The sequence below is a fragment of the Narcine bancroftii genome, chromosome 14 (genome assembly GCF_036971445.1).
Source record: "Narcine bancroftii isolate sNarBan1 chromosome 14, sNarBan1.hap1, whole genome shotgun sequence".
Lineage (NCBI taxonomy): Eukaryota > Metazoa > Chordata > Chondrichthyes > Torpediniformes > Narcinidae > Narcine > Narcine bancroftii.
In genome coordinates, this window is record NC_091482.1 from 24665558 (window position 1) to 24678320 (window position 12763).

At 37.3% G+C, this 12763-nt stretch overlaps 1 protein-coding gene across 20 annotated transcripts in view; it reads left to right on the forward strand.

Annotated features, from left to right (window-relative positions):
- LOC138749254 (RIMS-binding protein 2-like) overlaps window positions 1–12763 on the forward strand; it is a 227447-nt gene that overhangs the window by 60595 nt on the left and 154089 nt on the right. For 19 of the 20 annotated variants that reach the window (XR_011348508.1, XM_069910403.1, XM_069910409.1 and 16 more), the window contains one exon: window positions 12275–12382. Coding sequence is in view for 19 of the 20 variants with exons in the window: in XM_069910403.1 (XP_069766504.1) it covers window positions 12275–12382 (108 nt within the window). In the remaining variant the exon portion in view is untranslated. Of the gene's footprint in view, window positions 1–11237; window positions 11310–12274; window positions 12383–12763 lie in introns of those variants that run through there. The other variant, XM_069910411.1, reaches the window with a different exon arrangement.

The window sequence follows — 12763 nt, forward strand, 5'->3', positions numbered from 1 at the left end:
TTGTTCCCATTTCCCTCTTGTCCTTTTCTATATGTTAGTCTTCTAGGATTTGACCGTAAAAATCTCCATTCTACTGGCTTTTGTTCCCATTTCCCTCTTGTCCTTTTCTATATGTTAGTCTTCTAGAATTTGACCGTAAAAATCTCCATTCTATTGGCATTTGTTCCCATTTCCCTCTTGTCCTTTTCTATATGTTAGTCTTCTAGGATTTGACCGTAAAAATCTCCATTCTATTGGCATTTGTTCCCATTTCCCTCTTGTCCTTTTCTATATGTTAGTCTTCTAGGATTTGACCGTAAAAATCTCCATTCTATTGGCATTTGTTCCCATTTCCCTCTTGTCCTTTTCTATATGTTAGTCTTCTAGAATTTGACCGTAAAAATCTCCATTCTATTGGCATTTGTTCCCATTTCCCTCTTGTCCTTTTCTATATGTTGGTCTTCTAGAATTTGACCGTAAAAATCTCCATTCTATTGGCATTTGTTCCCATTTCCCTCTTGTCATTTTCTATATGTTAGTCTTCTAGGATTTGACTGTAAAAATCTCCATTCTATTGGCATTTGTTCCCATTTCCCTCTTGTCCTTTTCTATATGTTAGTCTTCTAGAATTTGACCGTAAAAATCTCCATTCTATTGGCATTTGTTCCCATTTCCCTCTTGTCCTTTTCTATATGTTAGTCTTCTAGGATTTGACCGTAAAAATCTCCATTCTATTGGCTTTTGTTCCCATTTCCCTCTTGTCCTTTTCTATATGTTTGTCTTCTAGAATTTGACCGTAAAAATCTCCATTCTACTGGCATTTGTTCCCATTTCCCTCTTGTCCTTTTCTATATGTTAGTCTTCTAGAATTTGACCGTAAAAATCTCCATTCTATTGGCATTTGTTCCCATTTCCCTCTTGTCCTTTTCTATATGTTAGTCTTCTAGGATTTGACCGTAAAAATCTCCATTCTATTGGCATTTGTTCCCATTTCCCTCTTGTCCTTTTCTATATGTTAGTCTTCTAGAATTTGACCGTAAAAATCTCCATTCTATTGGCATTTGTTCCCATTTCCCTCTTGTCCTTTTCTATATGTTAGTCTTCTAGGATTTGACCGTAAAAATCTCCATTCTATTGGCTTTTGTTCCCATTTCCCTCTTGTCCTTTTCTATATGTTTGTCTTCTAGAATTTGACCGTAAAAATCTCCATTCTATTGGCTTTTGTTCCCATTTCCCTCTTGTCCTTTTCTATATGTTAGTCTTCTAGGATTTGACCGTAAAAATCTCCATTCTACTGGCTTTTGTTCCCATTTCCCTCTTGTCCTTTTCTATATGTTAGTCTTCTAGAATTTGACCGTAAAAATCTCCATTCTATTGGCTTTTGTTCCCATTTCCCTCTTGTCCTTTTCTATGTGTTAGTCTTCTAGGATTTGACCGTAAAAATCTCCATTCTACTGGCATTTGTTCCCATTTCCCTCTTGTCCTTTTCTATATGTTAGTCTTCTAGAATTTGACCGTAAAAATCTCCATTCTATTGGCATTTGTTCCCATTTCCCTCTTGTCCTTTTCTATATGTTAGTCTTCTAGGATTTGACCGTAAAAATCTCCATTCTATTGGCATTTGTTCCCATTTCCCTCTTGTCCTTTTCTATATGTTAGTCTTCTAGGATTTGACCGTAAAAATCTCCATTCTATTGGCATTTGTTCCCATTTCCCTCTTGTCCTTTTCTATATGTTAGTCTTCTAGGATTTGACCGTAAAAATCTCCATTCTATTGGCATTTGTTCCCATTTCCCTCTTGTCCTTTTCTATATGTTAGTCTTCTAGAATTTGACCGTAAAAATCTCCATTCTATTGGCATTTGTTCCCATTTCCCTCTTGTCCTTTTCTATATGTTGGTCTTCTAGAATTTGACCGTAAAAATCTCCATTCTATTGGCATTTGTTCCCATTTCCCTCTTGTCCTTTTCTATATGTTAGTCTTCTAGGATTTGACTGTAAAAATCTCCATTCTATTGGCATTTGTTCCCATTTCCCTCTTGTCCTTTTCTATATGTTAGTCTTCTAGAATTTGACCGTAAAAATCTCCATTCTATTGGCATTTGTTCCCATTTCCCTCTTGTCCTTTTCTATATGTTAGTCTTCTAGGATTTGACCGTAAAAATCTCCATTCTATTGGCTTTTGTTCCCATTTCCCTCTTGTCCTTTAATATATGTTTGTCTTCTAGAATTTGACCGTAAAAATCTCCATTCTATTGGCTTTTGTTCCCATTTCCCTCTTGTCCTTTTCTATATGTTAGTCTTCTAGGATTTGACCGTAAAAATCTCCATTTTACTGGCTTTTGTTCCCATTTCCCTCTTGTCCTTTTCTATATGTTAGTCTTCTAGAATTTGACCGTAAAAATCTCCATTCTATTGGCTTTTGTTCCCATTTCCCTCTTGTCCCTTTCTATGTGTTAGTCTTCTAGGATTTGACCATAAAAATCTCCATTCTACTGGCATTTGTTCCCATTTCCCTCTTGTCCTTTTCTATATGTTAGTCTTCTAGAATTTGACCGTAAAAATCTCCATTCTATTGGCATTTGTTCCCATTTCCCTCTTGTCCTTTTCTATATGTTAGTCTTCTAGGATTTGACCGTAAAAATCTCCATTCTATTGGCATTTGTTCCCATTTCCCTCTTGTCCTTTTCTATATGTTAGTCTTCTAGGATTTGACCGTAAAAATCTCCATTCTATTGGCTTTTGTTCCCATTTCCCTCTTGTCCTTTTCTATATGTTTGTCTTCTAGAATTTGACCGTAAAAATCTCCATTCTATTGGCATTTGTTCCCATTTCCCTCTTGTCCTTTTCTATATGTTGGTCTTCTAGAATTTGACCGTAAAAATCTCTATTCTATTGGCATTTGTTCCCATTTCCCTCTTGTCCTTTTCTATATGTTAGTCTTCTAGGATTTGACCGTAAAAATCTCCATTCTATTGGCATTTGTTCCCATTTCCCTCTTGTCCTTTTCTATATGTTAGTCTTCTAGAATTTGACCGTAAAAATCTCCATTCTATTGGCATTTGTTCCCATTTCCCTCTTGTCCTTTTCTATATGTTAGTCTTCTAGGATTTGACCGTAAAAATCTCCATTCTATTGGCTTTTGTTCCCATTTCCCTCTTGTCCTTTTCTATATGTTTGTCTTCTAGAATTTGACCGTAAAAATCTCCATTCTATTGGCTTTTGTTCCCATTTCCCTCTTGTCCTTTTCTATATGTTAGTCTTCTAGAATTTGACTGTAAAAATCTCCATTCTACTGTCTTTTGTTCCCATTTCCCTCTTGTCCTTTTCTATATGTTAGTCTTCTAGAATTTGACCGTAAAAATCTCCATTCTACTGTCTTTTGTTCCCATTTCCCTCTTGTCCTTTTCTATATGTTAGTCTTCTAGAATTTGACCGTAAAAATCTCCATTCTACTGTCTTTTGTTCCCATTTCCCTCTTGTCCTTTTCTATATGTTAGTCTTCTAGGATTTGACCATAAAAATCTCCATTCTATTGGCATATGTTCCCATTTCCCAAACTGTAAACTTTCCTCACAATGATCCCTTCAAGTGTATTGTCATACAATATCTATAACTTTTCTTCTGCCCCTTGCCTGATGTAAAGTGCTCTGGATCACTTTGTGTACAAGTAGAAATTATTTCAGATTTTTAATGGAGACTTTTTTAAAATTCTGTTTTATTAAACTTTGCTGCAACTGATTTCAATCCAACACAACTCAATCCAGCTCCAAGTACTCAATTAACTTATTAAGCAAAAATTAAGTACTGGCAAAAGTTAACTTGAAAAGATATTAACACGTTGTCATTTTTCCTATACCCCACAGTCCTCATTTGAAACATTAGCAATAAAATACTAAAGTTTATGGCTAATTACTGAAGAGGGGCCACAATCTAATTGTGACATTGTTTGCATTATTTCTTGGAAAGCTATTATTTGTTGCTGAATCCTTGACTCTATGGTGAGAGAGTTAAACAAGAGCTAATAGTTTCATGACATACTTTAGAGATAGTGAGATGTATGCTGCAGGCATGATGTTCCTCATCAAAGACCATATCTGGCAGAAAACATTGAACGATGCAACAGTTAATAATGTTGAATAAATTTAGATTCTGTCTGTGACTTTAAATGCGAACTTTCATTATTGACATAATTTGATGGTAGCATAGACAGTGATAACTGGAGCAGGAAACATCAATGAACTAGGCTAAGATTTCTTATCAAGTATAATTACATTCAAACAGTAGACTACTCAGAGCTATGGCTGCAAAGGGCAGGTCCCCTACTGAGATCAGATGCTAAGGGTAAAACCTGTCTAAAAGCTATACAAAAATCATTCAGATATTTTCCCCAGATCTAACTTCTGCTGATATAATTAAACATGGAATTGTAATTCTGAGGATCCTTTCAGAAAGGTTTAGACTTGCTTCAGTGAGCAGGTGGGTCAGAGGTTAAATGTGACAGCATATTGAGATGTTATCTTCCAATTGCATTTAAAGTCTATGCATTTGGTTGGCTAAAGCATCTTTTTTGGGACTTAGATTATGTTCTGAAGCCCAGTTATCCACTCATCTTTGGGAAGGTTGTGGTGCAAGTTCCAATACCAAAGAATTACTCCAAATACAGTACTCTGAAAATGGCAATAACAACACAGTTGAATTTATTTCTCTAAAAGGTAATAATGGGATCTTACAAGCAGAAAAATTATTAGTTTCCATTTGAAGGGATCTGCAGAATTGCAGTTAATGCTAAGATTTCACTAACAATTAAAATTCACATCTGCCAAGGTGAAATTTAAACTGGTAACTTTTGAATATTAGTCTGCACCCCAAGATTCATCTGGAAATATAATCATTATTCTGTTGTTTGCTTAATTTCACTCTGCTCAATGTCTACACCATGTCCCAGATCTTTTCCAGATCTGCCATTGCACGAGTGGGAGGCTGAGCTGACAGGGTCGTTGTGAGTGCAATGACAGTGTGCCTTGAAAATGAATGACCTTTTCTGAATAGTCGTCATCCTTCTTCAATTACTGCAGGATGGCTGAAGGCCCAGTGGGAGGTTAAACCTCTGAGATAAAAGTGTAATATAACAAATGATGATTATGTACATACTAACTTTACCATTGTTTCTGTCTGTGAGGGACTGTTGCATTCCATCGATTTGAATTTATTTACTGTGTTAGGACCCCATCCAGTTGTGCATTTGAGCTGCCAGTTATTTGCATGACTTGCAAATGGGCAGGTGGGCTTCCTGCAATTCACCACATCCCCACAAATTTCTGTACTCTCTTCTGGAAAGATCTGAGTTAGAGGAGCAGTTTGTGTTGAACAGAAGGAAAGCGTAAATTTAGTTCAAGCTTTTTGCTTTATTTTCCATTGATGGACTCAACTGCCAATATTTATAATTGAGGCCTCAGATGTAAAGTGTTCAGGGGAATAAGGAAAATGGTTTATACAATTCAACAAGACCCTGGGGATGTAGAAAATTTGAAATATTCAGTAGATCAAGCAGCCTTCATTGAGGGAAAAATTTCTCCTCTCAGATTTTGCCTAACATAATTGTATTCAATATTTTCTGTTGATTCATATCCTCTGGCTTACAGTTTGAGTTCACATGGTTTCATTGTTACTGAGGGTCTGTGTAACAGAGAGGGAATTTGCTAGTTACTTCATTCAGCAAGGTGTTGCAATGGCTGCAGCCATTCCAATGTTTTCACCTGCTTAAACCTATATTTAGATTTTAGCAAATGGCCTCCAGGGTAATGATAACCTATTTTTTTTTTCATTTTTTTACTGACTCGGTCTGTTCTATCACATTTTGCACTAGTTACGTGCCAACAGTGGAGTGTATCATGGCTCCCTTCTGTTCACAGTGATCTTGTAGAATTAATTCATTTTATAGCTGTTTTGATTTCACAAAATATTTGGGGATTTGTCATTGAAGAGAGCATAAATGAATCCAAAAGGTATTGTGTAACTTAGCAGGAGAAAGGTCAGTAAACTGAATATTTTAGAGAGTCTACTCTTAATATACCGGATCAGTGAATTTGTCAGATTACTTGATTATCCCATTTACTATGGTGTGATATCAACATTTCCTTAATCCTAATCCCTCAAGACAATGAATAAACAGTGTAAACCACTTGGAGAAAAACACAATCTGATGGAGGTGTTGAAAGGGTTGAGTAGCATGTGTGGGAGAAAAAGAATGGTTTACATTTGGAACCCTTAATTAAGAGTCAAGATCTGAAACATCAACCATCACTCTCTTCCACAGATACTGCTCTACCTGCTGAGTTCCTCAGAAGCTTGTTTCTTGTATTTCCAGTATAAACATCTTGCTGCTTAAACGGTTTAATCCAACTAAATTATCAAGAAAACCAAAATAAATCTGCTTTCCCATCTTTTTATGTTGTTTTATATTGCCAATAACTTTTTTTTTCATCTCTACACACTAAATACATTTTACCACCTCACTTAGAGAGTATGTTTCACTAAGGTACTGTGGATGAAGAGGATCAGTTTGTACCACAGCAATAGCAAAGACTGGGCTACCACTGTGTTCCTCATTCTAAGGTGAAAGTGAGACTTGAGGTAGTTGTCATCCTGATGTTCACATTGTTTTTGATATTTGCTAAATTATGTTTAGAACAAAGTAATTAAATTAAAAAACTGAACTTTGATCAGGAGAAAATACATGAGTGCCTTGAGAAATCAAAAGTGAGCTAACCTTCATTTGATGTAAAAGAGATTTAATAATGGAATAAATAAACTTTATTTTATTGCAAATAAATTATAGCTAATCAGTTTGACAGCTACACGAATAAAGCTTTCATGTATTCTTTAGCAGAGATGTTATAAATCTGAATCACACTAACAGAAAAAAACTACTCATGCTCCTCTGAAAAACAGTAAGTGAAAGTGCAGGAAATTCGTGCAAAGTATCTCTGAAAGTCGCCTTACAGATTAATGCAAGGTAATAAATTGTGAAATTAATCTCCAATTTAGCAGCTTAATTTTGTTCTTCCTTCATACCTGTTTCATTAAAGTCTGTGAAGTTATTACTATTTCCCATTGCCAAGATACTCTTTGTGATTTAATGTATTTCTTCTTTGGCTTGGCTTCACAGACGAAGATTTATGGAGGGGGTAAATGTCCACGTCAGCTGCAGGCTCGTTTGTGGCTGGCAAGTCCGATGCGGGACTGGCAGACACGGTTGCAGCGGTTGCAGGGGAAAATTGGTTGGTTGGGGTTGGGTGTTGGGTTTTTCCTCCTTTGCCTTTTGTCAGTGAGGTGGGCTCTGCAGTCTTCTTCAAAGGAGGTTGCTGCCTGCCAAACTGTGAGGCGCCAAGATGCACGGTTTGAGGCGATATCAGCCCACTGGCGGTGGTCAATGTGGCAGGCACCAAGAGATTTCTTTAGGCAGTCCTTGTACCTCTTCTTTGGTGCACCTCTGTCACGGTGGCCAGTGGAGAGCTCGCCATATAACACGATCTTGGGAAGGCGATGGACCTCCATTCTGGAGACGTGACCCACCCAGCGCAGCTGGATCTTCAGCAGCGTGGACTCGATGCTGTCGACCTCTGCCATCTCGAGTACTTCGACGTTCGGGATGAAAGCGCTCCAATGAATGTTGAGGATGGAGCGGAGACAACGCTGGTGGAAGCGTTCTAGGAGCCGTAGGTGATGCCGGTAGAGGACCCATGATTCGGAGCCGAACAGGAGTGTGGGTATGACAACGGCTCTGTATACGCTTATCTTTGTGAGGTTTTTCAGTTGGTTGTTTTTCCAGACTCTTTTGTGTAGTCTTCCAAAGGCGCTATTTGCCTTGGCGAGTCTGTTGTCTATCTCATTGTCGATCCTTGCATCTGATGAAATGGTGCAGCCGAGATAGGTAAACTGGTTGACCTTGTGTGCCCGATGGAGATGTGAGGGGGCTGGTAGTCATGGTGGGGAGCTGGCTGATGGAGGACCTCAGTTTTCTTCAGGCTGACTTCCAGGCCAAACATTTTGGCAGTTTAATTTATAAATTTATAGATTTAATGTATAAATGTACATTAAATGTACATCCTGAATATCTTTGACTTTTCTTGTATGAATGACTACATTGTTATCTTTAGTCTCTTCTTTTATCTGTGGATCCCTTGTATTTCAGTGAATCCTTGTGAACTCTCAGACATTCATGATCATCTGCTTATTTATTACGGCTGACTACCTCCGTGCATCAATCTCCATACTTTGACATATTGGTTATTAATTTTGTATGCTTTATGTACCAGTAATTTCCCATTTGACTCTTGCATTATGATATTATGATCACATTTGTATCTCATTGATTATATGTGCTATTTGTGTTTTTTCCCCCCATCTCAGTTATTTCCTGTCCTCCTTCGTTTACTTATTTTGACAGAATTTTTTTTGAGCTCTGAGATTTGCTCATATGTTTTCACATGGAGAATGGCAGGAGTTTAAGTATTTGTTTTAATTATTGAGAAACATGGGCTTGGAAAGGTGGGATTAGTGATAATAATGGGAACCTTGCGTACTGACACACAAAAGTCTGCTTCACAGAGATACTGGAAGAATTCAGCACGCCATTTGTTACATTCTATTGTTTCTATTGCAAATCTGTATCTTGTTATTGTGCAGCACTTTTGATAAGATGTCTGGTTCATTATATTACTGTATGTCAAGCCTGGTATGCATCCTCCAAAAAAAATTGAGTTCAATAGCATTAAGAACTGATGAAGACATTAGCCCCTTTCACTCTTGTGTACCACTAAACTGTCCGTTCAATGTCCTGGGATAGGAATGGGACCACTCCTACTGGGACACTGAATGCTTTCACACTTGCAAGGAGCCATCTCTGGGGTAAGGACTGATCTACCTTCTACCAGTGATGTCATGATGCATCGAGCGATGGTGGACCTGCCCTAAACCCTGATCAATGTCTTATGATCTTATATTTGAACAAAATTAATCATGCCTAATTATAACATGATTAAGCTTTATGTACAGCACAGTTTGAGCCCTTCAGCCCCTGTTGTTATCATGCCAATCTTATACGAACCATTATAAGGGTCTATGGGAAAGTGCTAGTAATTACCTGACAATTTTTAAACAGGTGGAGGAAGTTGGTAGTGCCATAGCGCTCAATTTATATAGCGTGGGAAAGATGGTAGCTCTATCGCTTACAATTTATACAGAGTGGGAACGTCAGTAGCACTATCTGTGGGGGGGAAAAGCAATGGTGGACCTACCCTCCCAGAATTCCATGCGGCAGAGAAAGGGCATGCACAGAGCATTCATGGAGGGGTTTCTCCACGGTCTTTAAAAATTGTGTGCTATAGCACTACCAATTTTCCCATACTGTTTAAAAATTTCTCGCTATTGCTATTTATTGTTATTTTTTTTTCTCTCTCTCCCTCCCGCTGCAACTTGGCAATGTGTATACCTTCATTTTAATCTTCCTTCAAGTTCCTACACTCATGAAAAACTTGGATCATTTCAATCCCACAATGCAATTACCTGTTTCACACTTGCCTGATTGCAATGCTGGCATCTGCAGATGCTGGGGATTGTACTAAGGGTCGAGGCCAGCAATCCCCGGTGTGATGGCATCATCTGACGGCAGCGTTGAGCTGATTTTGCTTTCACACTAGACACTTTAAAGGCAGATTGGCACTTAATTCCTGAGATCACTTGTAAGTGCGTACAGTGCAGAAATGTGATTGAATGGTCAAATTATTAGTCTTTTAAATTGAAAAACAAAATCTCTGAAGTATTTCAGCTATCTTCTGAAGGATTTTAATATTTTAAAAAATAGACAAGTAGATGTCAAAGTCAATAGCTTGGGCGAAACAACTAAACAAGGGGCCCTGCTTTACATTGAACAGTCTAACATGACATTAATTAGGAGAGAAACATGAATTTTATCATGTTTATAAATGGAAAATACATCAGGAAGGGATCAAGTGACTGTGGTAGTAAAATCACAGAATCCTTTTAAAAGTGATTTTGTTAAAGTTGGAAATAAGAATTAAAAGCATATAAAAATTGGGAACAGAGAGCAGTTCATGACTCATTAGTAGTGAGAAAAACAACTCACAAAGGTTGATTGTTTAATAGCACAGTAAAGTTGAAAATAAATTCCAAGATGCAGGGAAAGACAAAAGTTCTGTAGAAGTCAATATTTAATAGCAAAATGCATGGTGATGCAAAGCACGAAGTGTCAAAGAAACAATAGATAGACTGAGAGAAGATGTAAATGGGAATAACAAAATCATTGTCTGAAATTACTGAATTCAGAGCTGAGCGAGCCAATGTGACTGTTTTCGTAGAGAACAACCACCCATGTCCAGTGTACATTTCAGCATTTTCCTTACATGTGCACCTATCCCCTGTGTAGCTGAATCCAAGGATATTTGCACAAGATATGGAAATAAAGGGCCTTATTCACTTTGTATTTGTCTCTTCAGCTTTTCTACTAGCCATTTGTATTGGATCTAACAAGCAAATTTATTTGAATGTCGTGGTGACCTGTATGGAATAAATATTGATGAATTGAAGATGGAATGACCAAATCTGTGCCTGGTCTTGTATTGTTCAGTGCAAATAAGTTCAGCCATATAGAGGAAGATAGTGATGGTTGGAGAATGATTTGTCCTCCATTGAAGGGAGAAGTGGTGACACCTCAGACAACTCTTAGGAATGATTCAGATGTTCGAGATTGGATACCCATGATGAAGATGAGGATTTTAAGGTCAGGGATTCAGAAATTATTTGGTTAAAGTCATTGAATTGCAAAAATCAGAAGATACTGGCAAGGGAAGAAAAAACTAAAATCAGTAACAAAAGGTCTCTGGCCTAAAAAGGAAATGTGAGGTTGCACATTGGAGGGAAACGGAATTTACATTAGTTGTGGTCAGGTAAATATTGCCTTGTTGTTTTGCTATCAAATACCACAAATTCAGCCTTCGTGTAGTCGAGGTCAATTTGCAGGACAAAATTTGCACCATCCTTTTAACAGGATTTCATGGCGAACAGAATTCTGCAAGTTTGGCAGGGGGAGGTTAAGGGAAGTGAGCAGAATAGAAAAAAACAATTCACAAGGAAAAAAAAGTCCCCAGATGGTTATGAGTAATTACCTGATTAAACATGAGAACCAGAAGCTAAAAAAGATGAACATATTAAAAATACAAATAGAAATTCTTATTTATTCCAGGTTTCAGCCAACTCTTTTGTCTTCAGAATGAAATTATAGCAGGGAGAAGATGTGAATTTGTCCTGGTAGGTGTTCTTAGAAGAAAAGTGACAGCAGCATAATGAATAAAGCAACGACTTCCACTAAGTTTTTATGTGTTTATTCAATCTAACAACCAATACCCTAGGTTTGATAGTAGAGGGGAACATTTTAAAATGCTGTTGGAAAATATTGCATTTATTGTTCTCATCTGGATGACCAGGTGCAGTTATTATATCAACAAGATCAATATTGAGGAGATTGCATTTGTTCGGCTTTTTAGAGGATACTTCACAGTGCACTGAGTAAATGCCTTCACTCTTCTAAAAGCAACATTTAGAATTAATCCAAAAATATTAAATTGGAAACATAATTTAAAAATTATGGATTGGGGCAGAGCTACTTTATTAAATGAGTAAATGAATTATACTACCTTTATTGAAAAATGATAAGGGCAAGAAGGAACATACAGTATAACAATGAAAAGTATGGAAGGGACCAGGCTTTGCAGATTGTTTTGAGGGTTGTAGATTAGTGGCTCCAGTGTCAAAAGGATGTTAGGAGTATAAGGTTAAAAAAAAATGCTGGATGTACAAGGCAGATCAGGCCTTATCTTTGGGAAGGAAAAAAATCATGTTGAAAACCTCTTGTCCTAGTTCCAACTAATGGTCTTTGATCTGAAACATGAACTCTTTAATCTCTTCCCATAGGTGCAGCTTTACCAGATGAATATTTCCAGCAATTTCTGTTTTTACTTTAGCTTTCCAGCATTTTCAGTTTTTTTTTAATATTTAGAGGATATAAAGTACATTGTTTTTGATGTAAGTTAAATAGAAATTGATTGATTGTCTTTTTGTTCAGTTACAAAAAGTTCCATTGAAAAGCATTTGCAACCCTTGTTCCAAATGAGATTTTTATTGTGGTTACAATTTTGATCTGAGAAATCAGAATTCACCCTCCTCCAAGGAACCAATTTCTTCAAAACTGTATGAATTTGATTTCTTTTTTGCAGAATGGCAATTGTTATGGATCACTGATGAGACGGAATACAGAACTGCTGAAAGCTGTTAAAGAATTAGAACACACATGCGTAACGCTTAGAGAGGAGAACACTTTACTGGTAAGGGCAAGCAACTCCTTTGCTATCCCTTCCTTCTGTATCTCTGGTCTAATCAAAATCTTTGCTCCTCTTTCTTATTCACTCCATCTTTTCCTCTGCTGATTAATAATTCTCTTCTCACCATCTCTGTTTCTCACTTACCTCATCTATAGTCTTTCAATTTTTTCTATCCCTATAGGTGTTTTTATGACGGGCCTCGGCTTCGAGGCCAGCTTCAAACATGGATAAAAATTTTAAACTTACCTGTTCATGGAGCAGCTCCAGTTCCTGCTTGTGGAGTGGCACCTCAATATGTTGTCTGGATCTGTTGTGGGGGGGGGGGGGGGCGGGGAGGAATTATTGCCATTGCACCACCTGTCATAAATACGCTGCAGAGCAGTG